The sequence below is a fragment of the Drosophila simulans genome, chromosome 2L (assembly GCF_016746395.2).
Source record: "Drosophila simulans strain w501 chromosome 2L, Prin_Dsim_3.1, whole genome shotgun sequence".
Lineage (NCBI taxonomy): Eukaryota > Metazoa > Arthropoda > Insecta > Diptera > Drosophilidae > Drosophila > Drosophila simulans.
The window spans coordinates 10,113,587-10,138,898 of record NC_052520.2 but is presented as its reverse complement, the minus strand read 5'-3'; the positions used below and the strand labels follow the sequence as shown (position 1 = coordinate 10,138,898).

The 25,312-nt window shown below is 39.5% G+C and overlaps 8 protein-coding genes and 1 long non-coding RNA gene across 20 annotated transcripts; 5 read left to right on the top strand and 4 right to left on the bottom strand.

Moving 5' to 3' along the window:
• Positions 1–689: 689 nt before the first annotated feature.
• On the top strand, positions 690–4,561 carry LOC6731756. 5 transcript variants are annotated; one of them, XM_044923853.1, is made up of 5 exons: positions 690–1,017; positions 2,386–2,636; positions 2,716–2,913; positions 2,976–3,137; positions 3,196–4,561. In XM_044923853.1, coding segments are annotated over exons 1-5 (1,878 nt in total). In that variant the 5' UTR covers positions 690–1,016; the 3' UTR covers positions 4,462–4,561. The 5 variants fall into 5 exon arrangements, with proteins under 5 accessions (XP_044779788.1, XP_016024437.1, XP_039154365.1 ...); XM_016178520.3 differs by having other exon boundaries at positions 708–845; XM_039298431.1 differs by having other exon boundaries at positions 708–989.
• Positions 4,562–5,496: 935 nt separating this feature from the next.
• Positions 5,497–7,684, top strand: LOC6731755 (LIM domain transcription factor LMO4.2). 3 transcript variants are annotated; one of them, XM_016178522.3, is made up of 6 exons: positions 5,497–5,653; positions 6,347–6,439; positions 6,503–6,810; positions 6,889–7,042; positions 7,182–7,373; positions 7,446–7,684. In XM_016178522.3, exons 3-6 carry the CDS (start codon positions 6,564–6,566, stop codon positions 7,576–7,578), a joined length of 726 nt encoding a protein of 241 aa, XP_016024433.1. In that variant the 5' UTR covers positions 5,497–5,653; positions 6,347–6,439; positions 6,503–6,563; the 3' UTR covers positions 7,579–7,684. The 3 variants fall into 3 exon arrangements, with proteins under 3 accessions (XP_016024433.1, XP_016024432.1, XP_039154366.1); XM_039298432.1 differs by having other exon boundaries at positions 5,526–5,544; XM_016178521.3 differs by lacking the exon at positions 6,347–6,439.
• A 191-nt stretch (positions 7,685–7,875) lies between these two features.
• On the bottom strand, positions 7,876–9,688 carry LOC6731754 (mitochondrial chaperone BCS1). 2 transcript variants are annotated; one of them, XM_016179902.3, is made up of 2 exons: positions 9,625–9,688; positions 7,876–9,177 (listed from the first exon to the last, which is right to left on the bottom strand). In XM_016179902.3, the coding sequence occupies exon 2, from the start codon at positions 9,170–9,172 to the stop codon at positions 7,877–7,879; it is 1,296 nt and encodes a 431-aa protein (XP_016024430.1). In that variant the 5' UTR covers positions 9,173–9,177; positions 9,625–9,688; the 3' UTR covers position 7,876. The 2 variants fall into 2 exon arrangements, with proteins under 2 accessions (XP_016024430.1, XP_016024431.1); XM_016179903.3 differs by lacking the exon at positions 9,625–9,688 and adding an exon at positions 9,259–9,614.
• A 186-nt stretch (positions 9,689–9,874) lies between these two features.
• LOC6731753 (proteasome subunit alpha type-1) lies at positions 9,875–11,085 on the bottom strand. The gene is made up of 3 exons (XM_002078852.4): positions 10,942–11,085; positions 10,238–10,873; positions 9,875–10,179 (listed from the first exon to the last, which is right to left on the bottom strand). Exons 1-3 carry the CDS (start codon positions 10,942–10,944, stop codon positions 9,973–9,975), a joined length of 846 nt encoding a protein of 281 aa, XP_002078888.1. The 5' UTR covers positions 10,945–11,085; the 3' UTR covers positions 9,875–9,972.
• A 360-nt stretch (positions 11,086–11,445) lies between these two features.
• LOC6731752 (NPC intracellular cholesterol transporter 1) lies at positions 11,446–18,532 on the top strand. Of its 5 annotated transcripts, none has more exons than XM_016178527.3 (12): positions 11,446–11,558; positions 13,507–13,617; positions 13,993–14,163; positions 14,223–14,379; positions 14,436–14,512; positions 14,576–14,794; positions 14,860–15,052; positions 15,247–15,566; positions 15,626–15,916; positions 15,976–17,368; positions 17,433–18,299; positions 18,366–18,532. In XM_016178527.3, the coding sequence occupies exons 2-12, from the start codon at positions 13,525–13,527 to the stop codon at positions 18,446–18,448; spliced, it is 3,864 nt and encodes a 1,287-aa protein (XP_016024427.1). In that variant the 5' UTR covers positions 11,446–11,558; positions 13,507–13,524; the 3' UTR covers positions 18,449–18,532. The 5 variants fall into 5 exon arrangements, with proteins under 5 accessions (XP_016024427.1, XP_016024425.1, XP_016024426.1 ...); XM_016178525.2 differs by having other exon boundaries at positions 11,459–11,700; XM_016178526.3 differs by having other exon boundaries at positions 11,463–11,596.
• Positions 18,533–18,681: 149 nt separating this feature from the next.
• Positions 18,682–21,251, bottom strand: LOC6731751 (ATP-dependent RNA helicase DHX33). Its single transcript, XM_016179901.3, has 5 exons — positions 21,104–21,251; positions 20,132–20,997; positions 19,999–20,074; positions 19,151–19,933; positions 18,682–19,091 (listed from the first exon to the last, which is right to left on the bottom strand). The coding sequence occupies exons 2-5, from the start codon at positions 20,971–20,973 to the stop codon at positions 18,708–18,710; spliced, it is 2,085 nt and encodes a 694-aa protein (XP_016024423.1). The 5' UTR covers positions 20,974–20,997; positions 21,104–21,251; the 3' UTR covers positions 18,682–18,707.
• A 400-nt stretch (positions 21,252–21,651) lies between these two features.
• On the top strand, positions 21,652–22,441 carry LOC6731750. The gene is made up of 2 exons (XM_002078849.4): positions 21,652–22,141; positions 22,204–22,441. Exons 1-2 carry the CDS (start codon positions 21,763–21,765, stop codon positions 22,374–22,376), a joined length of 552 nt encoding a protein of 183 aa, XP_002078885.1. The 5' UTR covers positions 21,652–21,762; the 3' UTR covers positions 22,377–22,441.
• Positions 22,432–23,574, bottom strand: LOC120285814. The gene is made up of 2 exons (XR_005545074.2): positions 22,973–23,574; positions 22,432–22,885 (listed from the first exon to the last, which is right to left on the bottom strand). It is a non-coding gene; the product is annotated as an uncharacterized LOC120285814 (long non-coding RNA).
• LOC6731749 (alpha-N-acetylgalactosaminidase) lies at positions 22,943–25,289 on the top strand. The gene is made up of 6 exons (XM_002078848.4): positions 22,943–23,007; positions 23,574–23,731; positions 23,795–23,969; positions 24,026–24,457; positions 24,521–24,883; positions 24,940–25,289. Exons 1-6 carry the CDS (start codon positions 22,975–22,977, stop codon positions 25,057–25,059), a joined length of 1,281 nt encoding a protein of 426 aa, XP_002078884.2. The 5' UTR covers positions 22,943–22,974; the 3' UTR covers positions 25,060–25,289.
• Positions 25,290–25,312: the final 23 nt, after the last annotated feature.

Genomic DNA, 25,312 nt, shown 5'->3' with positions numbered 1-25,312 from the left:
AGTGCCAAGGAAGAGACTGAAAAAAGAAGTTTGATCTCGATATAGCAAAATGTAAGTTCCACGTGGCACCTTATCGATTTTTTCGAGATCACGAACTTTTGCACAGGTTAGCTGATCAACATTGTTTTGTTTTATTGCTACTTTTGCAAGAGTGTTAAGACTTTGTGATGGGTTGCAACAAAATGTTCACCACGATTGTCGGTGATGCGTTATGCGTTATGTTATGAAAGAGGCATACTGAGTTATTTAGCATCTTCCAATTAACTATTTAATGCTTTTTCTTTTCCTTAACAAAATTACCATACCACGGACCTCGACCTTGTATGCTACTTACTAAAAAGCTAGAAAAGGATATCATATAAAGGATATCATAAAAAATGTTTAAAGTTGACTTCTAGTTTTTTATCAATATTCTATATTCCTGAATACTTTAAGCTCTGAACACCAATAATACGTAAAGGTATAAAATTCTCCTTTACTTTGTATAGGAGACTAACAGCTGTTTGCGTCAGCTGCGTTTTACGGAACCGAATTAATTTATCGTTTGATTTTACATAAAAATCCCAGTACATTGTTTTTTATTTACAGTAAAAAGCTTTTTTAACATCAAAATAAAAGTGGAACACCACATTTTGTTCCGTTTTCGCGTTTCAATTTGAAGACTGGGTAGTATTTGTCACAATTATCTCAGCCATTTACCAGTCAGTTCTCACTTCGACTATTCGATAGCAACTACAACAAATAGTTTTTTTTACGAAGAAAGTGTTGTGTACTGTAACTATGTTATCATATTTGTGATTGTAGATCTCGGTGTCTACCGTTTTGTTAATCATTGCGAATTCTTGGTGCGTACGGATGTAGATTCTATTTTGATTGGTTCTTGAGACTCCTTTCTAATGGATTCACACAGTGATATGTATATGCAGAGAGCACTGAGAATTCCAGAGCACTGAGTTTAATGTATTGCCATACAAAATCAGTGTCGAAATGTTCGTTATCAACCAGTTTAACGTATAAGTGTGTACTATTTAAATTATATTTCAAATGATGATGAATATAGTAATTTTCGTTGCGTGTATTACATACACTCGTCTAAATCAGGTGGGATATTTATACCACAGCATAATTGTGATGACTCCATTTAACATATGACTATTTGTGTTTATGTACAATTATCTAGATGTGCTTGTGTGAGTGCGTTTACGTATAAAAATGTCCCTAGTTATGCAGTAAAAATTTTTATTTGCAAACTTATTCCAATTCCCTTGGTATACATATGTGTGTTTCTCGTGTGTGTGTGCGCGTGTGTGTGCATGTACACATATGAGAGCAATTCGTGGTTTTTCAGTAAGGAAATCTGCAGTTAGACGCGAGGTTTATGAGCTGCCCCCTTTTCAAAAGTGAAACGCTGGTCGGGTCTCGCCACAAGAATATAAAACTCATATAAACTGCATAGTTCGCATTCGCGAGGCGAAATCGCAAAAACCTGTAAGTGGGAACATTCCAATTCATGTTAATTTCATGAAATCGCTAGGCGTAACCACTTGCTTTGGTTCTAAACCAGTGTGGCAACGCCTTTGGCAAAACAAGTCTTAAAAAAAAAAAATTTTTGTACTGCACTTTATTGGTACAATTTGTGTACGATATGTATTACCTAATAAAGGTACATTTCAGAAATTGTAATTTTCCAAAAAAAAAAAAAAAAAAAAAATTCCTCGATACTTTTATCGATTGTCGCCATGGACTGGACAGTCTGGATCTTCGCCATTTTGTGGTTATCGCTCGCTAATTTTTAATGTGACCGTTCTTCAAATGGTCCTGCAAAGTAGTAATGTTTTGCAGTCACTAAACTAGATATTTCTAAAACAAAAGGGGCAGAAACAGTTATGTATTCTGGATCATGATCCCTGGGCGTTACAGTGGGCGTGGCAATTCAATTCCAAGGTAGCTCTTATAGTACCCAAGAACTTTACGATTATACGGACACATAAGGACGGACAGACAGATATGCCTTTATTGGCTTGACTAGTAAACCTGATCAAGGCTATAAAGACTTGTTAGTGTTGGGAACGTTCCCTTCTACGTGGAACATATTCTTCAACGAGTCTAATATACCTTTTTACTTTTTACGAGTAACTAATATAATACAAAACAGAGAGAGACGTTCATAAGGACGGACAGACATATGGACATAATTAGATCCACTCCTGGTCAAGATATACTGCGCCCTTTACATATCACAACTGCTAATAAAATTCGAAATCGTTTAAGAAGTTTAGTAGTTTCGAATTTTTAAGTACATATGTAAATAATCGTTTTTATCGGTTCGCCAGGAAAACTATCGATAACATGTCAATAAAATATATCATTTTAATACACTTGCAGTGACAATGGATGAAAAGGATAAAGCTCAACACAACATGATATCCAACCTACCGCTTTTGTTTGCGAACGGATATCCAACATCCCTAGAAAAAATTACGGAGTCCCAGTTAGAAAATTTTATTCCCTTCATGGTGCAATGCTCTTTAGGACATATAAACTTACCAAAGAAAATAGATTGCAGTGAACCAGAATGGTGGCCAGAAAGCGCTCCTTTCGAGATTCCGCTCAAAAAGCCGAAAGCATTTGTTGGGGTAAGCTTTTTTCCCTTACCTTTTGATTTGAACATTCACCCCCATAAATGGCTAATATATACCTGTATCTATTTTACAGAATTGGATGGAAAAAATGAAAGAAATTGTGGTTATATGCTATCAATTTCACAAAAGCTTATTTCTATTAAGATTTTGTAATGACTTAGCTGCGTATGAACACGCGAGCTTAAGATTCATAAACAATTATAACTCAACAACTTCATTGTATGACAGAAGGAACAACAAACTGTTGGTTACCTTTCGAAATGAAAACATGGTAAGTCTACTTTGAATAATTGGGTTTTAGCATTAGTTCATTCTGAATTGGTTATTTTGCAGTCATATGATAGACAACAAAAGAACAGAAAGTGCTTGTTGCTGCAAAAGAACAACAGTTCCATTAGCGAAAACGTACAGCATATGATGGTTGAGCCACCCCCTTTTGATATCTACCTATGCGACAACTGTGATGCGGAACTTTATTCTAAAGAAGCTATACTCGTAAGTTGATTGCATAAGATTGCCAAAGTTAATAGTTAATAACTCTATTGCATAATAGGAACACGAAAACATTTGTTGCATGGAGGATGACGTTATACTTTGTGATTCCCCTGAGCCAGATAACAAAAGTGATGGGAAAAACGAAGATATCGAACAGCGCAACGCCTTTCTCTTAAACTTTAACCTGCAGCCCAAATCCTCCGATAATAGTTTATCTAAAGAGAAACAGAAAACATATTCATTCAGCGAAGAAACATCAACGGACACATCAAACAGAAAGAGGCGTTTACCATCGCGGAGAAATCGAACAGTTCATTCGTTTAGTAGGTGTTCGTTTATCCCAATTTCATCACCTGCAGGACAGCAATTGTTGAAGTCGACAAAACAAACAATATCAAGTGAATATATTGCGGAAAGACAGGAACGCCTGGAACGCTTTTGTTACACTCCGTTGATCAATAAATCAAATACCAGGCAAAAGTATTTCGAAAAAAAAACAAACACTACAGTGCATTGTACATTTAAAAAGTCACATGAACACAATTATCACATATATTCCTTTCCGCGGCGTCAATTTGTTAAACGCAGGGACACTACTGAGAACTTTTTGTTTTTGAACTCTCCGCTGATTAAGCAATGCCGTCCAATATCAGTCAGATTGAAAAAAATATCCGAACACGTAATGGAAGAGCAAAATCACACAGCAAATACAAAACTCAATATAAGACTAACACGCCACAATTCGCTCAACTCGCACTGGAGGATTTCACCCACAAAGGAAGTAGTTGTTGATACAATTGACTTATGCTCCTCGGACGACGATGAGCAGCCAGAGCCAACAATAGGCTCGCCCAAAAGACTTGGCTCGGACGCACTTACTGTAATAAAACATACGCATAACAGCAGAAAGTTGCCCAGTAGCCGGGCCGTCGAGCCAAGCAAATGTGGTCCAGAGCCCGAATCAGTAGTAGTCGATAATTCAGTTAAGCCCCTACAGCAATCTTTATATATTTTTTCAAACTATAAGGCTAACTCTGTAATTAGTCGCTGTACCGTGGACTCGATAGCCAATCATTCACTGGTTGGTTCTCTGAGTACATCGAATACTTTTGCTGATTCTGAGGGACACAGAAAGGAATACAATCAGGAAAACTGCAATTTTTCTAAGAACTTGGTCGCAATCACAGACTGGTATGCTCATTCGGCTAATTCGGAAAAGAGCACTACAAATCAGACTACTGAGAGTAGTACGTTTGATGCGATTTCCGGGGCTCCGCCTTTCAATGGCACTGGGCGTATAATTTCCATTGATTTAACTTCTTAGACATTTTAATCCATAGTTAAGTTAAGAAATTGTTATTTTACAAGAAAACCTAAACTAAGAATTACCATATATGAATAAATAATTTGTTTAAATACTTTTATATTTAATGTCTACATTCATTTTCTGTAGATGAACCCTATTGGTTTGGGATCTCTTCCACCACGTATAGGTGGTAATCAGTATGTTGTCCATCCGTTTTCTTCGTAGCTCTAAGCGTTAATCGATACTCTGGTCATTTGAAAGCATAGTACACGACATTCCCAAGCTTATCTTGTGGGTTATGAGTCACATCATAATTTTATTACGTCATTAAAGAGGGAGAGGGGACGTCAGAGTTAATAAAAAGTGAACCAGTCTTTTCGGTAAGACTGTGTACTTTGTTTTCTATGTATGTACCTCAACTGTCATGTACGCCCCATTGTCCCCGAGGCAGATTGGATGATGCCCACGAAGTGGAAAAAGCCATTTGTACGGCAGATGCTTAACATCGCCATCACACCGCCTGTTTTAGGCGATTCAGCTGTACACGTCAGCTGCTTTTGGTTTGGCATACCTCGTTTTATATCGTAATTTCCATTCATACCGCTGGGATAAGGAATTTTATATAAAGTGGACCATCCCAGATGTTTCTTTCCCATATTGTTCCATTCGACGCATTCTCACTAAAAAGAATCCTATTGAAGTCTTATTTGTGTCATGCAAAACATATAAAAGAAAACATTTTAAATGTTTATTTTATCATCAAATGAATTTGTATTTCCTTCTCGGTCGCATTCGAAAATATAAACCTTTTCCATCGGAATTGAAATATATTTGTGATCACAGCGATTATCCTTTTATAAAATGGATAATTGTCTTATAAATTTGGTATTCTTTTAAGTTAAATACACAGTTAAATATAAACATTTCTTTTCTTGCTTATCTTTTTCAACCTTAATTTAAAGAGAAAAAAGCTAAGCTATCATCACTGAATGCGATATTTTTCAGCCAAATAACTGAATTGACCGATTAAAATGTGGAAGTGTGCACGGTGCACCCTGTATAATCGCGGATTGCTTGCTTTCATATCTATGAATTAGTTTGGTATGTAAAGTCGTATACAAGAAATGGTGTTTGAAACCAAAGCGATTTTACTGTTCCTCATGGTGTTGTCAAAGAAATTTTCGCTATTAAATAATTAATTGATGAGTGTGTAAGTGAATATTGTGCTTATTGTTTACAAAAACCCCGTTTAGTCGAGTGATTAAGTGAAACAAATACCAGCATATATATGTACACAAAATTTCGCTCAAATGTGCCACTGACAGCAAATCAGTATTTCTGTACATAAACGTCAAGTCTGTCAGTTTGAAGTTTTAGTTCGCCGTAATGAACAGTGCAAATTGCAAACATTAAATATTGATTAATCTATCGGCATAAGACCGCAGTTTGATACGCACATATATGTACGTACATTGCAAGCGTTCGCTGCGAGAGTGTGTATGTATGTATGTATGGTCATTTGGGTGTTTTACTTATGTACATATGTACGTACGTGCGTATATAATCAATTTGTATGTAATGACAGCTGTGCAGAATGCAATGATTCAAAAATAATTTCAAATTGGATCGGTTCTGAAATTCCAGAAGTCATTTCTTTTGCTGATTGCCTGTCGCTATTTTTGCATCCGCAATCGGCGAGAAATGGCGTGAAAAGCACGTTCTGTCATCGATTGATAAAATAAATATTTTATTAAGTTCTTGTGAAAATTCTGGATGGTAGTTTGGATTTTTTTTCAAAATCGGTGAAATTGTACTAGAAGAGGTGCATATATATTTTCATATATTTTTTCTGTAAGCCCAAAGGCTCCTTAAAAAATAATTTAATATTTTAAACCTATTTTAGATATTTATATGTGGTTTATGCGTTGAGTTTATGGTAGAAACACGGCAATTATGGAGTTCCACGACTAGGCTTCATTCTTGCACATTTTGAAAGGTGATTTTATGAATATATTTAACACATTTCCCTCTATCAATACATGCCTCTTTTTTTTTGCAGGTTTAAACCATAAACAGGACCCATATGCCTTCTTCGACTTAAGTCATCAACATTATTTGCAATGAATGCAACGTTCCATTCATACAGAGATATACTAGCGGCACATCACCAAGACTCATCTAGTCCTGAGAACTTCGCCCCCATAGTAATTGACTATAGAAACTCAAACCACACAAAGGACATTGTGGAGACCAACTCGAATATCTCATCGTCTCAGCTATCGTTCATGGACGAATCTTCAAACGATTTCAATAATCAGCAGTTAATTCATTCCAACTCCCTTATTAAAGTGTGTGGTGGTTGTGGAGGTAAGTGCCTTGAATCGATTGCCTTTCTATCCATCTGTGAGCTACAATAACTTAAATTTCTCTCTGTTTCGCTTGCAGATAAAATAAGTGATAGATATCTTTTATACGCTTTGGACAGATACTGGCACAATGGCTGCCTTAAATGTCACTGCTGTGGAGCAATGCTAGCAGAAGTGGGTTCCAGCTGTTTTACGAGGCGAGGCCTGATTCTTTGCAAAAAGGACTATTCCAGGTACGCATTCGACTGCAAAGAAGATTGCAGCTACCTCAAGCTTTCTTCCTTGAAAACATGTTGCCTACTTAATGGCGTCAACCATTTGGATACTCTTTAGATTATGTTCCCTGTGTTCAAGTTCATATTTCTTTTCCAGCATGTTCGGGTGCTCCGGAGTTTGTTCTGGCTGCGGAGAAACTATACCGCCAAGTGAACTGGTAGCGAAAGCACTTACTGGAATAAATAATATCGATTTACAAAATCAACAAAAACAAATAATTAATTGCGTATTTCATCTAAGGTGCTTTAGTTGTGCTAAGTGTGGATCCAGTCTGCGTCCTGGTGATAGGTATGCATAACAACACACTGCAGTTCGCAATGAAGAGGCAATTTTAAATGGAATTACTTTTTCTTTTTGCAGGTATACTATGTTAGGAGCTAGCTTGGTGTGTGAGCAAGATTGGCACAAATTACTTAAGGGCCCCGCCAACTCGAATGGAACGCTTGGACAAAGGAAAGGAAAGGTCGGTAGGCCCAGAAGATCAAAGGACTAATCAAACTTAATGTCACATAAAATATACATATATTTTAGAACATAGTTCATATTTTTAAATTACCTATAAAAATGTAATTAAATCATAATATAAAACCAGACCTTCATTTAGGTGAGTTCGATTGGGAATTACACGTGCAACTATGCATAAAAACGAATGGATAATCTTAAATCATTGAAAAATGAAATAAATTCGAAAACAATGACAGTAAAATTGAAAGATGTTTTAATTGATTAAGACCCAAAAGGGACAACAGTCTTGTCTTAAAGAGCTTCAAGTAAACAAAATTCACAACCATTCAATTAATCTTTTTATTATGATCTAAAACATTTTCCCAGATATCTTCACAAGAATCAATAACAGTTTGCGGCGAGGACAGTTTGTGCTTCATGAAGAAGCCTTGAATTTGCGCCGGACTTGCGGAGCGTCCAAAGGAATTCACCCGTTTTCCGAACTCCTTGGCTTTTGTGGTGTCACTGCTGGCGAAGAAGTTCTTGAACATCTCCTCCAACTGATATTGCGTACAATAGCCAATGTATTCCTTTAAATCGATTCTACCAGGACGAACTAAGGCGGGATCCAGGCGGTCAATGTAGTTTGTGGTCATGAAGACAATTCTGGCCTCCGTGGAGCCCACACCGTCCAAGCAATTTAGGAGTCCACTGAATGTTATCCTGTTGAGGCCGTCAAAGGCGGATTTCTGCTGCGGAGTAGCTTCGCGCGAGATGAATGCTGCGTCGATGTCCTCCAGCAGAATGATACTCTGTTCTGGGGCAACATTCAGGAGATGGTTGAGTCGATCATCGGTGAGGCCTCTTTCGGATAGGTTTAGCAGGCAGACACTGTACTCCAGTTCGCCCGCCAGGGCGGTTATGAAGCTGGACTTGCCACAACCAGGTGGCCCGTACAGAAGGTAGCCTCTTCGGTAGGGGATTCCACGTTGCGTGTACCACAGAGAGCTCTTAATGAAGTCCTGACAGTCGGCAATGATGCGCTGCGAAGTTCCGCGATCCAGCACCACCGATCCAGTGGGACGCCTTCTGCGCGGATGCCCAAAGGGTCTCCATTCCGCACCCATCGCTGTGTACAGCACGGTTTTGCCCTCTGTGGCCTCCAGAGCCAGCTGCCTAGCCTCTTCGAGGATATCGAAATATATACCCTTATTGTTACCAAACGCTGTAAGCGTCACTGTCTCCCAAGGAACACCCATGTGAAGGTCCAATGTCTGTTGTTCCCTGGTCCGCTCCACCTGAATCCAATTGCCCTTGTACTGGAACAGGTGCTTGCCTATGCTGGGTATAAAGTCATAGCTGGTTTTGATCGTGCCATTGTCGTTCTGCACAAAGTTCGTCTCCACGCTCAAGTGTTGCGTTTTGCGCGCTCCTCTGATCGTAATCCATTTTAGCAGCCACTGATAGGATTTGTCCCGACACGGCACCTCCAGGGTAATCATGCAATGCCGCCGGAACAGTATCACTCCGCCCTGGATGCCCTTGCGCAATATGGCAGCAGCGGCGCCCACACCAAAGAGTCCAAAACCGGCCCCAAAGTAGGGATTCGACGAAAGTCCAGCTACAAGATCGGGCAAAGTCATCTTGTCTGCAAACACCGAGAACAAGGATCAAGGTTTAGTTGAAGTGTTTTATCCTTTTTGGGCAAGAAAACCCTATAAAACAACACCTGTTGCTCAATTGTGAGGTTCTATCATCCAAAACAATAAATCCTAATGTAAACAATGGTACATCTTTGTGAAGCAACTTTTTAAACAAATAAAACTGAAGTCTAACAAATACTATTTACGTGCGCTGCACTTAAGGCACCAATCATTTTATTTTCTCATGAGAAAATCATTTAATTTTTATATTTCAATAAACCACTTGGTATCACTTTGGTTATGTAATTAATTGTAATTTAGGTGTGCCCAAATGAACATTCAAGTTGCCGCTGAAGTGGCACATTTTATTTGTCATAAAAAACATTTTAGAGGATAACTTGTCATTCACTAAAAGCAATCAACATTGTTTTATAGTAGAAATGTTTTAATACCGGCATTGATAAATATTTTTAAGCCAACAGTGTGACCGAACTGTGAAATCGGTAAAACGCAAATAAGTTGGGAAAATTTATACCCAAAAACCAATATTTAATAAAAACTATAAATAAATAATAAATGAAGAAAGTTTAAAATTAAAATAAAAAACGTTACCCATAGTATTGATACTTTGTATTCATTTCATCGAGTATATTACAGCTTACCAACCCAATAAATACTTATCCAAATGCAATGAGCACTTTGTTCCGTTTTAGGATCTATGCAAATGCATGAACAATTTTATTGTATCCTTGAATCTTACATTTTTAATGGTTAAGATGCTTTCATAGCCCTATAAATGCCTAAGGACGCTGCTCGGTTGCAACCAGGACTTCTGGGTCGCGTGGTCCGGCTGTTGGTTCCTCTGGGGGAGATGGGCGGTCATCGTCATCATCGTTCCTGGGCGTATCATTGTCATTCAGTTTTGCAAGAGCCACGTACTTGGCGCTTTCTTTAACGGAGTACATTTTGAATGGCTGGTCTTTGCCGACGATGGCCACAGTGATGTCCTGCAAGAAAAACACAATTTACTAACTATTCGCGACGGCAAATGTGCAATGAACTTACGAACTGTCCGGCATTATCTTTGCCTTGATGCTCATCCGTGGGCAGGGTACCGAGTATAGCCCGAATTCCGTGACGGATGATTTCATCTTTGGAGCAGTCCAAGAACTTGTTCAAATTCCTCTCCAGATAGGTGCGTGCACTCTGTGAACGCGATCCAATCGAATTGGCCTTGCAATTGAAAAAGGTCGCCGATGGCGTGACCTGATAGATGTGCGGACCCCTCTCATCGTAGCCGGCGACCAAAAGGCCCACTCCATACGGACGGCGATCGTAGCGCTGAGTGGTGGTCTGCATCTTGTTTCCCAGGTTAGTGATCAGACGCGAGACTGGATAGGTTGAATCGTACGAGTGCTTGTAGTTCAGGCACTCGGAGCGCAAGTACCGGCTAAGGACGCGGGCATCAGCCGTGAGGCCAGCAATGGAAATGCCCAGGTGATCATCGATTGGGATGATCTTGCGCTGGGTGTCCGATAGCTCCGATGTCGGCTTGCACAGGGCGACAAGTACAGCATAATCTTTATTTTTCAGGCCCACGGTTGCGGTGCCAAGTTTCACGGCCTCCATTGCGTACTCCACCTGGTGGAGTCGTCCCTGCGGACTCCACACAGTAACATCGCTATCGTACTGGTTGCGAAACTGAAAGCAAAGCGGTGAGTTTGTAACAAATGCAGTTAGCACACCATTATTCGCAATAAACACTTTACCATGACTTTTGAAATGCAAGCCGCTGAGCTTCAATGATGACAAGTAGAAATGCACGATAGTTAGTTATGGCACGCCGGGAGACACAAACAAACTGTGTATCGGGTATCGATAAGGGATTCGGGCATGCTATCATTTTTGGAACGATGAAATAGAACATTTAAGGAAATGCATACTAATTTAAGGGGATATTGTTATTAATTATAATCAGTACACTTGTGTTAGCAACTTATTAATTGTAATTAAATTAATTCCAGCACCACATTATACCTGGCTACACACGATTAATTGACCAACAATTACAGCATACCATGTGAGTAATACAGTTTTAAACTATAACAGCTAATCGGGATTTAACTAACAACTAAGTTATATTTCGTTTAATTTAGTTAATTAACTGCATACTTAAATAATGCAATGAATTTCTTGTTCCATTCGCTTGTTCCCAACTTGCATTCGGAATCACTGCATATCGACTACAATCGATTGTCTTGTCATTAAATCTGATAAGCTGTCAGTGGGAGTGTTTACGTTTTAATTGTATACTTCAGTTAGTTTTCACTCTCTCCTGTTTTGGGACCGAGGGCTTGTAGCTCCGTAATCAGATTGTTTGTCGAGGGTATATGCTCGCCTATACATATACCTCCACTCGAAAGTGTTAGCATCAAAATTGCATTGTTAAGATTAGTAGAAGGAAAGATTTTCGTGCGCACCTTAATCATAAAGCCGTGTAATTTAATTAACTGAAGGAATTAACTAAGGTGACTTCATTGCACACACACACATCGCTACATGCATATGTACACCTCATAATATCCCTATATACGTATGTGCACGAACAAAGAAAACATTTTTATTGGTTCGGCGCATTGCTAATGTTTACAATTAACGATTTCTGTGGAAGTGATAGCATAGTATACTATATTGCGTGCCCTTCATTGCGGCTACTGTTCGCAGTCCGTTATTCCCATATCTTTGCTACAAGATTGCTTTATTCCGTGACATCCGCTTAGCTACATATCCAAATAGCGCAAAATAAATATATAAATAAAACATCGCGAATGGACCCGCACAGAATATTTCCATCCGCTGATAATATCCCATTCCCAAATGCGACTGACCAGCCAAATTTGCATGTGGCGAAGGGAAAAAAGGCAATCGAAGCGGTTGTGTCGATTTCCCAAGAAGTTGTGCATAGTACGTAGCAAGCGAGCATAATGGAATTTACGACTCCATAAAACCAGACAACTAGTTGCATCATCACTTTCTCAGTAGCTGTTTAGTATTGTAGATACATAAAACGAAAGCCAGTTAACGACAATGCGTTTTAGCGCGAAATTTAACGTATCAATGTCAAAGACCATACCCCACTTATGTATGTAGCTCCATGCCCAGCACTACCTTGTTAACCTAGCTAATCGGTATCAAATGGTCTGGTGATTCACTCTTTATTGACCATTGGGTCACAATTCTTGAACTGCTCTTAATGGACCACGAGTTTTTTGGATATTCCATTTTGTCTGAGTCTTGAAACACATTTCGTGTCAATTAGCACACAATCATAGGTGTTAGATTTAGAAAACTACTACTACTTCAACTCTTTTTATCATGCATTTTTCAGAATATTTTCAGTATTCAAGATAGTAAAATCATTCATATTTATTTAAATGCGAATACAATTGCTTAGATTTATTTTAAATTTATTTTAATACACATTCTAGTTAGCCTTTTATTACATAAAGTTATAAAGATTTATAAATATTATTTTATTAAAAGTTTAACAATCGTTTTGTCAAAATTTCGTTCTTATATATTTTATATAATATATTATATTGTTAATAATTTTATTAATTCACATTCATGCCTAACAAAACACCTGGTATTTTTGAAAATTTTACTAACATTTTCCTTTGTAAATACAAAAAATGTTGGCAATAAAAGTTAAACAAATTGGAAACAAACGCAATCTTTTATTTTGGTATATTTGGTTTTCTTATCGGAATATGTTTTAATGGGTGGAGGGATTATCCGAAATTCGAAACCACCCAACCATATAATGTGCACTGTTTGATTACATTATAATATCGAGTATTTAATTACATTATTCAGCAATATTTATTGACTGAAACTGAATGGATATTGAAGCGTGGCAATGAATCAGTTTTACTGCTATTGTTTCCTTAGGAGGCAGTTCTATTATTAGGATTACTGCTTATCGAAGTGCAGCTTATCTGCAGAGTCTACGTCTAAAAAACAATTTACTTGCCAGAAATCACAATTCCGAGTTGCAAGTGTTCCGAAACTCACTTCGTTGTATGTACATATATTTTGTTTGCTAGAATAAATGTTTATTTAATTCGTTGGAAAACGGTTTCATCTGGCACAAATGTACATTTGCATGAACAGTAGTTTATTTATGTAAGCGAAAACGTTAAATTTGCCAGGCTCGGATTACATTTGATTCAGTTCTTAGTCGAAAATCGTATAGAAAACCGAGACTCTTACTTCGAATATCATACATAATAGTAAGCCAGGTGCACACTTTAACCAAAAAACGTTCTTTACAGATATGCGATTGTGATAGAATGAGTCCAAGATCCCCGCTCAGGACATCTCCATTTGGAGTACACATCCTCATCGCTGCTGTGCTCTTTATGCTAATTCAATCATCGAAACAGGTAACTAACATTTGGTTTTTATCATTGGGAATATTAAGCATGCTGGGTTTATAATCCCGCAGATTAGTCGTCGTAAAATCAATTCTGAAAATTGACTGGTAAATTGTATGGGAAAAGCTGTTGTTTCACCTCAACAAATATTGAAAAACGCGTGAATGAGCCAAAACAGATGCAAGGCAATTAGAAAATATATATATTTTTATAGCTCTGGGTGGCGGTGTGATGACGTACTTAGTTTAGGAAGTAATATTTAAATTTGAAAAAGCTATTTGGGGTCAGCAAAAAGATAGCTGAAAACTAGACTTTAACTTAGCTTAGCTTACTCTCCATATCTCTGCTCTATGATGTTATTAACTTATTTTTCCACTTTGTAAGGACTGCGTTTGGTATGGCGTGTGCAACACCAATGAGTATTCGCACAGCCAAAACTGTCCGTACAATGGAACAGCGAAGGAAATGGCCGCTGACGGACTGCAGCTGCTGAAGAAACGCTGTGGATTTCTGCTGGAGAACAGCGAAAACAAATTTTGCTGCGACAAGAATCAGGTAATGAGTAGCATTAACTTTGCCCAGGTGTCATAATTGTTAAACAAATGATTTTGCAGGTGGAGCTTCTAAATAAGAATGTGGAGCTGGCCGGAAATATCTTGGATCGATGCCCATCCTGCATGGAGAACTTGGTGCGGCACATCTGCCAATTCACCTGCTCACCAAAGCAGGCTGAGTTCATGCATGTGGTGGCCACGCAGAAAAATAAGAAAGGTAACCATTATTAAAAGCTAATTAATTAGTGAATAATTATATATTCCGAATTTCAGGTGATGAGTACATAAGTTCTGTTGACTTGCATATATCAACGGAATACATCAACAAGACTTATAAATCGTGCTCTCAGGTAATTTTTTATTCAATATTCATTATAAATTAATCAAAAATAATTATCGTCTGTTTTAAATAGGTTTCTGTACCGCAAACGGGTCAATTAGCTTTTGATTTAATGTGCGGCGCTTACTCAGCATCTCGCTGCAATCCTACAAAATGGTTTAACTTTATGGGCGATGCCACCAATCCATATGTTCCTTTTCAAATTACCTATATTCAGCATGAGCCCAAATCAAATAGCAATAACTTTACGCCCCTCAATGTAACGACCGTTCCTTGCAATCAAGCAGTTAGCGTGAGTACTACTATTCTTATTGGAAATTCAATTCATTTTGTGCTAAATATATAAATTGTTTGTAGAGCAAACTACCTGCGTGCTCCTGCTCGGACTGCGACCTGTCCTGTCCCCAGGGACCGCCGGAACCGCACCGTCCAGAGCCCTTCAAAATTGTTGGACTCGACGCCTATTTCGTCATCATGGCCGCTGTCTTCTTGGTGGGAGTCTTAGTATTCCTAATGGGATCGTTTCTGTTTACACAAGGTTCGTCCATGGGTGAGTTTTACGCAGTTAAATTATCTTACTTTCTTGATTGCAAATCACTAGTTTCACATGTTTTGTATACAAGCTGTGTGAATCCGTAACTCATAAGAGTTGTCTAATACAGTATACTTTTCGCATAATTACTTCAATTGAGAATAGTCATTCATTCATCTTAGTTTTAAATATAATAAATTTCCCCATTTCAGATGACAACTTTCAAGTGGATGGCAATGATGCTTCCGATGAAATGCCCTACAACGAGAACGATTCGTACTTTGAAAAACTTGGCGCCCACACCGAAACCTTCCTGGAAACATTCTTCACCAAATGGGGCACATACTTTGCCAGCAATCCTGGCTTGACTTTAATTGCCGGAGCATCCCTGGTTGTTATACTGGGTTATGGCATCAACTTTATAGAAATCACAACGGATCCGGTTAAACTTTGGGCTTCGCCGAACTCAAAATCCAGACTGGAGAGGGAGTTTTTCGATACGAAGTTTTCGCCATTCTATAGGCTGGAACAGGTAAGCTTTTAAGATAGAATGGTTTTCTTACATAATCATATTCTTTATCTACCTTGTAGATAATCATCAAAGCTGTGAACTTGCCACAGATTGTGCATAACACCTCGAACGGCCCCTACACCTTTGGTCCCGTGTTCGACAGAGATTTTCTCAGCAAAGTATTGGATCTGCAGGAGGGCATCAAGGAAATTAACGCAAATGGCACGCAGTTGAAGGATATATGCTATGCGCCTTTGTCGGATGATGGCAGTGAAATCGATGTGTCCAAATGCGTTGTCCAATCGATCTGGGGATACTTTGGCGATGATCGAGAAAGATTGGATGACCACGACGAGGACAATGGATTCAATGTAAGTCAAATATACTTCAATTGATTCGCTTTCGAGTTCGAATTCGGTTTTGTTCATAGGTTACCTATTTGGATGCCTTATACGATTGCATTAGCAATCCCTATTTATGCCTAGCTCCCTATGGCGGTCCCGTAGATCCAGCCATAGCACTTGGCGGATTCCTGCCACCTGGAGACCAACTGACTGGCAGCACGAAATTCGAGTTGGCCAATGCGATCATTCTGACATTCCTGGTCAAGAATCATCACAACAAAACCGATTTGGAAAATGCCTTAACGTGGGAGAAGAAGTTCGTGGAGTTTATGACCAACTATACGAAGAACAATATGTCGCAGCACATGGACATAGCCTTCACGTCGGAGAGATCGATAGAAGACGAGCTCAACAGGGAGTCCCAGTCGGATGTGCTGACCATTTTGGTGTCCTACCTAATCATGTTCATGTACATAGCGATTTCGCTGGGCCATGTGAAGGAGTTCAAGCGAGTGTTTATCGACAGTAAGATAACGCTTGGCATAGGCGGTGTCATCATCGTTTTGGCCTCGGTAGTGTCCTCCGTTGGCGTTTTCGGCTACATCGGTTTGCCGGCCACCCTGATCATTGTCGAGGTTATACCCTTTTTAGTATTAGCTGTCGGAGTGGATAACATTTTTATCCTCGTCCAAACGCATCAGCGCGATCAACGCAAACCCAATGAAACGCTTGAGCAGCAAGTTGGTCGAATACTCGGCAAGGTTGGACCCAGTATGCTGCTCACTTCGTTGAGTGAAAGCTTTTGCTTCTTTCTCGGTGGCCTTTCTGATATGCCGGCCGTAAGGGCTTTTGCCCTATACGCTGGCGTAGCCCTAATCATTGACTTTCTATTGCAAATAACCTGTTTCGTTAGCCTATTTACGTTGGATACGAAGCGCCGGGAGGAGAATCGAATGGACATTTGTTGTTTCATCAAGGGCAAGAAGCCGGATAGTATAACTAGTAATGAGGGACTCTTGTACAAATTTTTCAGTAGTGTTTACGTCCCATTCCTGATGAAGAAAATTGTGCGCGCCAGTGTGATGGTCATCTTTTTTGCCTGGCTCTGCTTCAGCATTGCCATTGCGCCAAGAATCGACATTGGGCTGGACCAAGAGTTGGCTATGCCGCAGGATAGTTTCGTCTTGCACTATTTCCAATCGTTGAACGAGAATCTAAACATTGGTCCACCAGTGTACTTTGTGCTGAAGGGCGATCTAGCCTATACGAATAGTTCGGATCAGAATTTGGTGTGTGCAGGTCAATATTGCAACGATGACAGCGTACTCACGCAGATCTACTTGGCCAGTAGGCACTCTAATCAAACGTATATCGCGCGTCCAGCATCCAGTTGGATCGATGACTACTTCGATTGGGCGGCAGCAGCATCATCCTGTTGCAAATATAGAAAGGATACCGGCGACTTTTGTCCACATCAGGGTGAGTCTTGATCTAAACCATAGTTGAGCATCGAAAATATCTAATAATTTCGTTCATATTTCAGATACTTCCTGTTTGAGGTGTAATATCACTAAGAATTCGCTGCTTAGGCCGGAGGAAAAGGAGTTCGTTAAGTATTTGCCATTTTTCCTCAAGGACAATCCGGATGACACGTGCGCCAAGGCCGGTCATGCCGCCTATGGCGGAGCTGTTCGGTATTCCAACAGCCATGAAAGACTGAACATTGAGACGTCGTATTTTATGGCCTACCACACCATACTTAAGTCCTCGGCCGACTATTTTCTAGCCCTAGAGTCGGCTAGAAAGATATCCGCGAATATCACGCAAATGTTGCAGGGCAGACTAATGTCCAATGGAGTTCCTATGGCAACGGCCCTCACGGTCGAAGTTTTTCCCTATTCAGTATTCTATGTGTTTTACGAACAATATCTGACCATGTGGTCAGATACGCTGCAGAGCATGGGTATTTCAGTTCTTTCCATATTCGTTGTTACATTTGTTTTGATGGGCTTCGACGTACATTCCGCATTAGTTGTTGTCATCACGATAACTATGATTGTTGTTAATTTAGGTGGCCTTATGTATTATTGGAACATTTCGTTGAATGCTGTTTCGTTGGTGAATCTCGTCATGGCCGTCGGCATATCCGTGGAATTCTGTTCGCACTTGGTGCACAGCTTCGCCACATCGAAATCAGTGAGTCAAATTGATCGAGCAGCAGATAGCCTTTCCAAAATGGGCAGCTCCATATTCTCGGGTATCACTTTAACCAAATTTGCTGGCATACTAGTGTTAGCCTTTGCCAAAAGTCAGATATTCCAGGTGTTTTATTTCCGCATGTACTTGGGAATCGTAGTAATTGGGGCGGCGCACGGGTTGATCTTTCTGCCCGTTCTATTAAGTTATATTGGTGAGTAGAGGGATGGCTCCTGATAACATAACTTATAACTTATTAATCCTTTGTTTCACCTTTCAGGGGCTCCTGTAAGTAATGCTAGATTAAGGTATCATAGCCAGGCGGCTGCTGAGCCCGAGACAGCTCTAGCGGGAATACTATAAATCAATCCCATAGTTGTATTGTAATAATCTCAAAAAATATTTTAAATGTTAACTGGTTAAGGTAATAAATAATAACAAATGAAAGTCGCGTCTTGTATATCTTTTGTTAAACTTATTGTTATTTTTTCGCAACCAAAATAAAAAAGACTCGAATACCAAAGAAATATTAATCGTTTCATGTATTCTAATTTAATTTCCTCATCTATCTAAAAGAAAATGAAAAGATCAGAACATTCTTTAAACAGATTTGTACTTTATTTCATCTTGTTGGTATGTTTTTAACAAACGGCACAACCTCCTTGATCCATTCGATGGATATTTCCGTGACTTGGCGTAGAAACGTTTGCTCCGTCTGCACAATTTCGGTGAAGAGTATGTAGCTCGGCTTGTACTTCCCGTGCAGAACGCTCGACGGATGGATTTTGGACCTGATGTTGCCGGAAGCGGTTATGTAGAAGCCATCGCGTTGCAGAACGGCAATATTTTCAAAGAATCCATTTAATATGCATTTCTTCAACATTTCAATGTCATCCGAGCTATTTAGAGCCAAATGCAAGTGCTCGCTTATTTCCCTCAATTGTCGACGAACATTTCGGGCATAGGTTAGGCTACGCAAATTTAAATAGTTGTCATGACACCACATCTAAAACAAATCAAAGAATGTAAAGTAATGATAATAGAGAAGTTAGACGAAACACCTACCTTTGGCTTTTCGCTTTTCAAAAACGCATTGAACACATTCAGCAGCGTCAAATGGTCACCATGCTTGGACTGAAACTTGGCGTGAGCTAGAGCAGCCATTTCGTTTTTGTCGCTATTCGAGACGAAGACGTGATCACTTGAGAGAACGGACACGAGGCTCAGGATCTCCTCCATGCAGCCGAACGATGAAGCAGTTAGCAGCAGCTTTGAGTACTTGGGATCCAAGGGATACTGCACCATTTGCCGACCCAGCGGTGTAATGTATGAGACATCTCCAGTCTTAATAGCCCCCAGGGCATCGAGGCTTTTATACGCACTGCGCAGTCCATCTTCAAGTGGCGGGTCTAGGAAGTCGAAATTGTTGCAATCGATGTCCAGGGCGAGGAGCTGCAGCACCATTGACGTTGGGTTCGTTCTCAGGATTTCTGGCTGCGTTGCATCTGCAAAGGAGTCCATTTCAGCTTTTGTGTACGCCCTGTAGCAGGTTCCATCCGCATCTCGGCCTGCTCGACCAGCTCTCTGCCAGGCTTGCGCCTTGGATATCCGAACTGACATCAAGACATCCAGTCCGTCGGCGGTATTGAACGATTTCTCCTTCACAAAGCCACAGTCAATCACACAACGGATGCCCGGTATGGTGATCGACGTTTCTGCTATGTTTGTGGCCAAGATTACTTTGCGTACGTTGGCCGGTGTCGGCACAAAACACTCCAATTGCTTGCCCTGCGATAGCTGAGCGTACAACGTGAATACGCGGAGATCTGTTGTTCCAGTCGTGTCAATCTAAAATAGCGAGCAACTTATTTTTAATGATGTGCAATCTGTGGGCTGTACGACGATGGACTCACCTTGGCAAGCTGGCGTATTTGTTGGGCCAATGACTCGATTTCCTCTTGCCCAGTCAGGAATATCAACACGTCGTGGCTGTAATAAATGTACATATAAATCAGTAAGTCTAAATATATATATCATCAGACCTACTTTTTTGGCGTGGTGCGGTGTATGTGAAAGAGGGTAACGAGCACGGTGTGGACGTAATCTTCGTGTTCCTCCTTGGTGTGCATCACACGGACCGGATACGTTCTGCCCTCAAGGTACATGCCCTTGCAATTGAAGTAATTTCCGAAGTGATCGATATCCATCGTGGCAGACGTAACCACTACCTTTAGGTTGCCCAACTTTTGCTTTCGCCTCTCCTTCTGAGCATCCTTGACTATCCCGAATAGTAGGTCTGCGTTCACGGTTCGCTCGTGAGCCTCGTCCAGAATAATCACAGAATATTTGAGCAGTAGTCGATCCTTGATGGACTCTCGCAGCAAAACGCCGTCGGTAAGGAATCGAATCTTTGTGGCCCTTGAGGTGGCATCCTCGAAACGCACCGTATAGCCCACCGTGTCGCCAATACTTCCGTTCAACTCCTGGGCCACGCGACGTGCCACTGTTATGGCCGCCACTCTGCGCGGCTGGGTGATTCCGATCATGCCGTTCTTGGCGTAACCAGCCAGCAGCAGGAACTGCGGTATCTGTGTGGTCTTGCCCGAGCCCGTCTCGCTCATGATCAGCACGGTGTCGTTCACTTCCAGTTCCTTGAGGATTCGCTGGCGGCAATTGAAGACGGGCAGTGATTTTTGCTGCTGTTCAATGGAGGTTCTTTTGCTGGTCAGCAGAATGGGAGCTATTGTCTGCTTGACTTGGGACACATGGGGTTTCTTCTCCGGTATTGAACTGTTCACCATGGCCTCGTACGTCCGCTTGAAGGAGAACTTCACAGGCGATGGACCTCCAGCATTGTTTCTGCTGGTTGCAAAGTATTTGGAGTCCATTATTTACACTTTCGCAGCACGTTTCTTTGGAAGAAAAGTCAACAAACACATTTAAGTCAAGGTTTTGTCTTCGATTAATACATCGATATATTTTTTCATATAAAATTATTTTTTAGTCGTATGCGCCTACCTGTGCCACCTATTTTTCTAAGGGTTTTTGTTCTCCAGCCCGGAGAATATTTTATAAAAGTTTCAGACGAAACAAGGGAAGCAACAGGCGTGCGAAATACAGCAGGGTTGCCAGCGTCAGCGTAAATGGTATGTTTAAGTATATACTAAAGTCTTTTGTTTGTTTTTTTGTAAAATATTTTATTAATTTCAATGTTATCCTACACAATTAATTTGATTTTTTTTATTTGAGAAATTTTTTACTTTTCTGCATCGTTTACAAAAGCAAAATATGCATAGCAAGGGCGAATCATTCAAAAAATATATTTCTGAAATCGCGCAACTTTTTAACATTTCCTTCGAAACTCAAATATTTATAATTTAACCAGTTCCCTTTTTTATTTTCTTTAAAATACGGAAAAAATACGCTATGGAAATTGCATTAATTTGCATTAAAAAGTTATACTTACTCCCAACTTAAATTTAAAAAATGTAACATACGTAAACTCATAAAACAAAATTTTAGTTTTTTTTAATTTTTTTTGGCTTTTCAGCGACGAAATTCGTTTATGTTCTATCGTTTCGGATATTTTAAAGTTCTCTTGATCCGGTCACACTATTCACGTAGAACAACAAACTTGAGATTAAAAAACATTTGTTTTCAGAAATATTGTCAAAACCATGAAGTCCGAGAAACTGAAACGAAACTTTTGGGTCTCCGCCGAAATAGAGTGCATGCTCGACCTGATTAAGGAGGTGAACAACTGCCAGGGAGCCCTGTCCACCAGCACCACCCAGTACACCTTCATCCAAATCGCCAATCAGATGAAAAAAAGGGGTTTTCCAAATAAGTCGCCCACTCAAATCCGCAGAAAATGGTTTCAAATGAAGAGCGCCTATCTGTGTTACAAAAAGGGAAATGTTGATCGACTATTTCTGATACCCGAGAAATTCCGCAACGCCATCGCTCAGTTCGTAGAAAGTGGCGAGAAAATCGGACGTTCCAATCTATCCACCATTTCAAGTGGAACACCAGCTATCGTGCAGCAAAATCAGGAAGGTTTGTATAATATACCATATATTGTTAATATAATATAACATAATATTATATTTATTTTGCAGTACTCTCAGAAGAAGACACTTCCCCCATGGATATATTCCTTAATCAGATCCGTAAAAACAATAAAATGATCAATTCGGAGTTCTTTAGGATGGAGGAATCGTTACAGCAATTCGAACAGAAATGCCAGTTCATTAGAGACAAAAACATAGCTAAGCTCATCGACGGTTACTAGCCAAATAAACATAACATTTCCAGATATATAGTAAATAAGTTTTAATAAAATTTAAGCAAATCTGATATCTTTTTTGTTTATTTCGTATTTAATGCATTGTTTGAAAGGAAGTAGCGCAATAAATGAGCACTTTATCACATATACAACTTCAACCCTCGCAACTCAAGTACTAAAAGCACTTTACTCTCATAAAAAAAACTGGTTTTTTATGTTGTTTTGTGTATATATATACATTTGCATACGTATTTATGTGCCTTAGTTCTTAATGTCTCCATTTGCCACCGCCACATAATATTTACTTTTGGAGTTCCATCTAAGTGGCTAAAATGGCATTGAAGCGTTTAAAACTGAAGTTCACATTAAATATTGGTTTAATAACCGATCGGAGTTGAATAAACTTTTTAATTTTGTTTAATTAAATACTGAAGGATTTAAGCTGCAGCTCACATAAGCTGCCATTGGCTACGAGAAACCGGCTCCAATGCGAAAAACGCTATTACTTAATTGCGCTGCAAATATACAAATAGAAATCATTGGTATGTACCACACATTTCTGTGCACAAACTAGTTTATTTTTTTCTTTTAAGTGTACGTACGTATGAAATTCACAACAAGTCAAATTTGCCAGATAGTGTGTAAATGAACATTAATTTAAATAATCCAAACTTCATAATTAACTGTTTAAGTGTTATATTTTAGTTATTAATCGAAAGCAGCTTCCTGGCTTTGAAGATTAACGTTTGTTGGTACATTTTTCTAACACCAGTTCGTGAATTAATTAATATACAGCTCCATTGTTATCAAGCTGAGCTCCTTTTGTTGTCATTATACCTCGAGCACAATAGACCGAGAACCATTCCGTTCCACATACAGAGTCTAAGTCTTAAACCTGCTCTTCTACTGAAAATGACCTTTTTCTCTTTTTTTTCGCTCTTTATTTTTTGCCCATTGTTCAACGAACCTGCAAGCCAGGCTTACAGTGCGGCGTTGCCAGACTGTTTGGATGTCTCTAATTTCAACATCGAACCAAAAGATCCAATATAAAAACTAGATTATGAAAGATGATATGAATGTGTATATAATATATTTATGTTTCTTAAGTTACTATTTACAAGCTGCACTAAACCACCTTAATCACTTATATTTAAACATTTTTGCCACAACAACCCATTTAATTTCCCATCTATTTTCTTTTAGAAAACTATGTTAGCTACTGTTTGGATCATATTACTGAGTAGCACCTTGTGTAAATGCCTCGACAATGGGCTCGCCAAAACTCCTCCAATGGGTTGGCTTTCCTGGGAGAGATTTCGATGCAACACGGACTGCGTGAACGATCCAGATAATTGCATTAGGTAAAGCCTCAAGTTTGCCAATATTAACTTAGTTAACTGAAACCATTAAATTGGTATTTACAGTGAACAACTATTCCAAACCATGACTGATATTGTCGTGGCGGATGGCTATGCATCTGTTGGCTATGAATACATAAATATCGACGATTGCTGGTTGGAAAAACATCGCAGTCACGATGGAAAACTGGTAGCTGATCGCAAACGTTTTCCCAATGGCATTAAAGCCTTATCTGATTATGTGAGTATAGAATTTAATCGATAGCGATTATGCTTATGTTCAATTTGCCATTAAAGATTCACTCGAGAGGCCTTAAGTTCGGAATTTACGAGGACTACGGCAACTACACCTGCGCCGGATATCCGGGCATTATTGGTTATGAGGAGAAGGATGCCCTTCAATTCGCGGACTGGAATGTGGACTATGTGAAGCTAGACGGTTGCTATGCCCTGCCCTACGACATGGATCATGGCTACTCCACTTTCGGCAGACTTCTGAACAGCACGGGCAAATCGATGGTGTATTCCTGCAGCTGGCCAGTGTATCAGATTTATGCGGGAATACAGCCGAACTACTCGGCCATCCAGACGCACTGCAACCTGTGGAGAAACTATGACGACATCCAGGACTCCTGGGCATCCGTGGAGAATATAATCGATTATTATGGTAACAATCAGGACGTAATTGCGCCAAACGCAGGTCCTGGTCACTGGAACGATCCAGATATGGTGGGCATTTATAGTTTTTAGCTAAAAATACTATATTTATATCTTTTGCCAATCCAATTACAGTTGATTATCGGAAATTTTGGACTGAGTTACGAGCAAGCTAAAACCCAATTCGCAATTTGGTCAATTTTGGCCGCTCCACTTTTGATGTCGGTTGATTTGAGAACGATTCGTCCGCAGTTTAAGCATATTCTACAGAATCGAAAGATAATCGCCGTGGATCAGGATCCGCTTGGAATACAGGGAAGAAGGATTTATAAGCACAAGGGCATTGAGATCTGGTCAAGACCGATTGGACCGCTCTATCAGAACTTTTACTCCTACGCAATCGCCTTTGTGAACAGAAGAACTGACGGAACTCCATCGGATATCTCGGTTACTTTGAAAGAACTAGGCCTGATTAACTTTTCTGGCTACAGAGTGGAGGTAAATATATCACTAGTCCTAATATTCTTGATTTTTTATCATATCTATCATCTTAGGACCTTTACGAAAATGTTGACTATGGAGTTTTATATCCCAACACCAAAATCAAAGTGAAGGTAAATCCTTCGGGCGTGGTTATGCTAAAAGGAGAAGTTCAGTACCCAGTTGACTTGTAAATGCAATTTGTTAGTTGAGATCGCCTATGATAATATTATTTGATACTAATTTGACCATAAACTTGAATTCAGCCCTTCCTGCGTTAGCGACTGACAATTTAAAACAATATTCTCTAGTGTGTAGGTTCAACATTAAATACTCACACAATTTATAATGCATATTATTTCTGTGCCTCTACAAACCAATGTTTAGGTTTACATATATATCTAATAAAAGTAATAAAACTAAATGAGCGTATTATATCTATTATAA

Excerpts from the sequence above, each read along its gene's own strand:
- LOC6731755 (XM_016178521.3), top strand. The coding sequence starts at position 6,564 with ATGAATGCAACGTTCCATTCATACAGAGATATACTAGCGGCACATCAC. Across the intron at positions 6,811-6,888 it reads AGTGTGTGGTGGTTGTGGAG|ATAAAATAAGTGATAGATAT; the intron begins GTAAGTGCCTTG and ends TTTCGCTTGCAG. Across the intron at positions 7,374-7,445 it reads AGTCTGCGTCCTGGTGATAG|GTATACTATGTTAGGAGCTA; the intron begins GTATGCATAACA and ends TTCTTTTTGCAG.
- LOC6731751 (XM_016179901.3), bottom strand. The coding sequence starts at position 20,973 with ATGGACTCCAAATACTTTGCAACCAGCAGAAACAATGCTGGAGGTCCA. Across the intron at positions 20,075-20,131 it reads CACCGCACCACGCCAAAAAA|CCACGACGTGTTGATATTCC; the intron begins GTAGGTCTGATG and ends CATTTATTACAG. Across the intron at positions 19,092-19,150 it reads TGAAAAGCGAAAAGCCAAAG|ATGTGGTGTCATGACAACTA; the intron begins GTAGGTGTTTCG and ends GATTTGTTTTAG.
- LOC6731754 (XM_016179902.3), bottom strand. The coding sequence starts at position 9,172 with ATGACTTTGCCCGATCTTGTAGCTGGACTTTCGTCGAATCCCTACTTT.
- LOC6731753 (XM_002078852.4), bottom strand. Across the intron at positions 10,180-10,237 it reads AAGATAATGCCGGACAGTTC|GACATCACTGTGGCCATCGT; the intron begins GTAAGTTCATTG and ends TTTTTCTTGCAG.
- LOC6731750 (XM_002078849.4), top strand. The coding sequence starts at position 21,763 with ATGAAGTCCGAGAAACTGAAACGAAACTTTTGGGTCTCCGCCGAAATA. Across the intron at positions 22,142-22,203 it reads CGTGCAGCAAAATCAGGAAG|TACTCTCAGAAGAAGACACT; the intron begins GTTTGTATAATA and ends TTTATTTTGCAG.
- LOC6731752 (XM_016178527.3), top strand. The coding sequence starts at position 13,525 with ATGAGTCCAAGATCCCCGCTCAGGACATCTCCATTTGGAGTACACATC. Across the intron at positions 14,513-14,575 it reads CTTATAAATCGTGCTCTCAG|GTTTCTGTACCGCAAACGGG; the intron begins GTAATTTTTTAT and ends TGTTTTAAATAG. Across the intron at positions 15,053-15,246 it reads TACACAAGGTTCGTCCATGG|ATGACAACTTTCAAGTGGAT; the intron begins GTGAGTTTTACG and ends TCCCCATTTCAG.
- LOC6731756 (XM_039298431.1), top strand. The coding sequence starts at position 959 with ATGTATTGCCATACAAAATCAGTGTCGAAAT. Across the intron at positions 2,637-2,715 it reads AGCCGAAAGCATTTGTTGGG|AATTGGATGGAAAAAATGAA; the intron begins GTAAGCTTTTTT and ends TCTATTTTACAG. Across the intron at positions 2,914-2,975 it reads CCTTTCGAAATGAAAACATG|TCATATGATAGACAACAAAA; the intron begins GTAAGTCTACTT and ends GTTATTTTGCAG.
- LOC6731749 (XM_002078848.4), top strand. The coding sequence starts at position 22,975 with ATGAAATTCACAACAAGTCAAATTTGCCAGATA. Across the intron at positions 23,732-23,794 it reads GATCCAGATAATTGCATTAG|TGAACAACTATTCCAAACCA; the intron begins GTAAAGCCTCAA and ends TGGTATTTACAG. Across the intron at positions 24,458-24,520 it reads ACTGGAACGATCCAGATATG|TTGATTATCGGAAATTTTGG; the intron begins GTGGGCATTTAT and ends ATCCAATTACAG.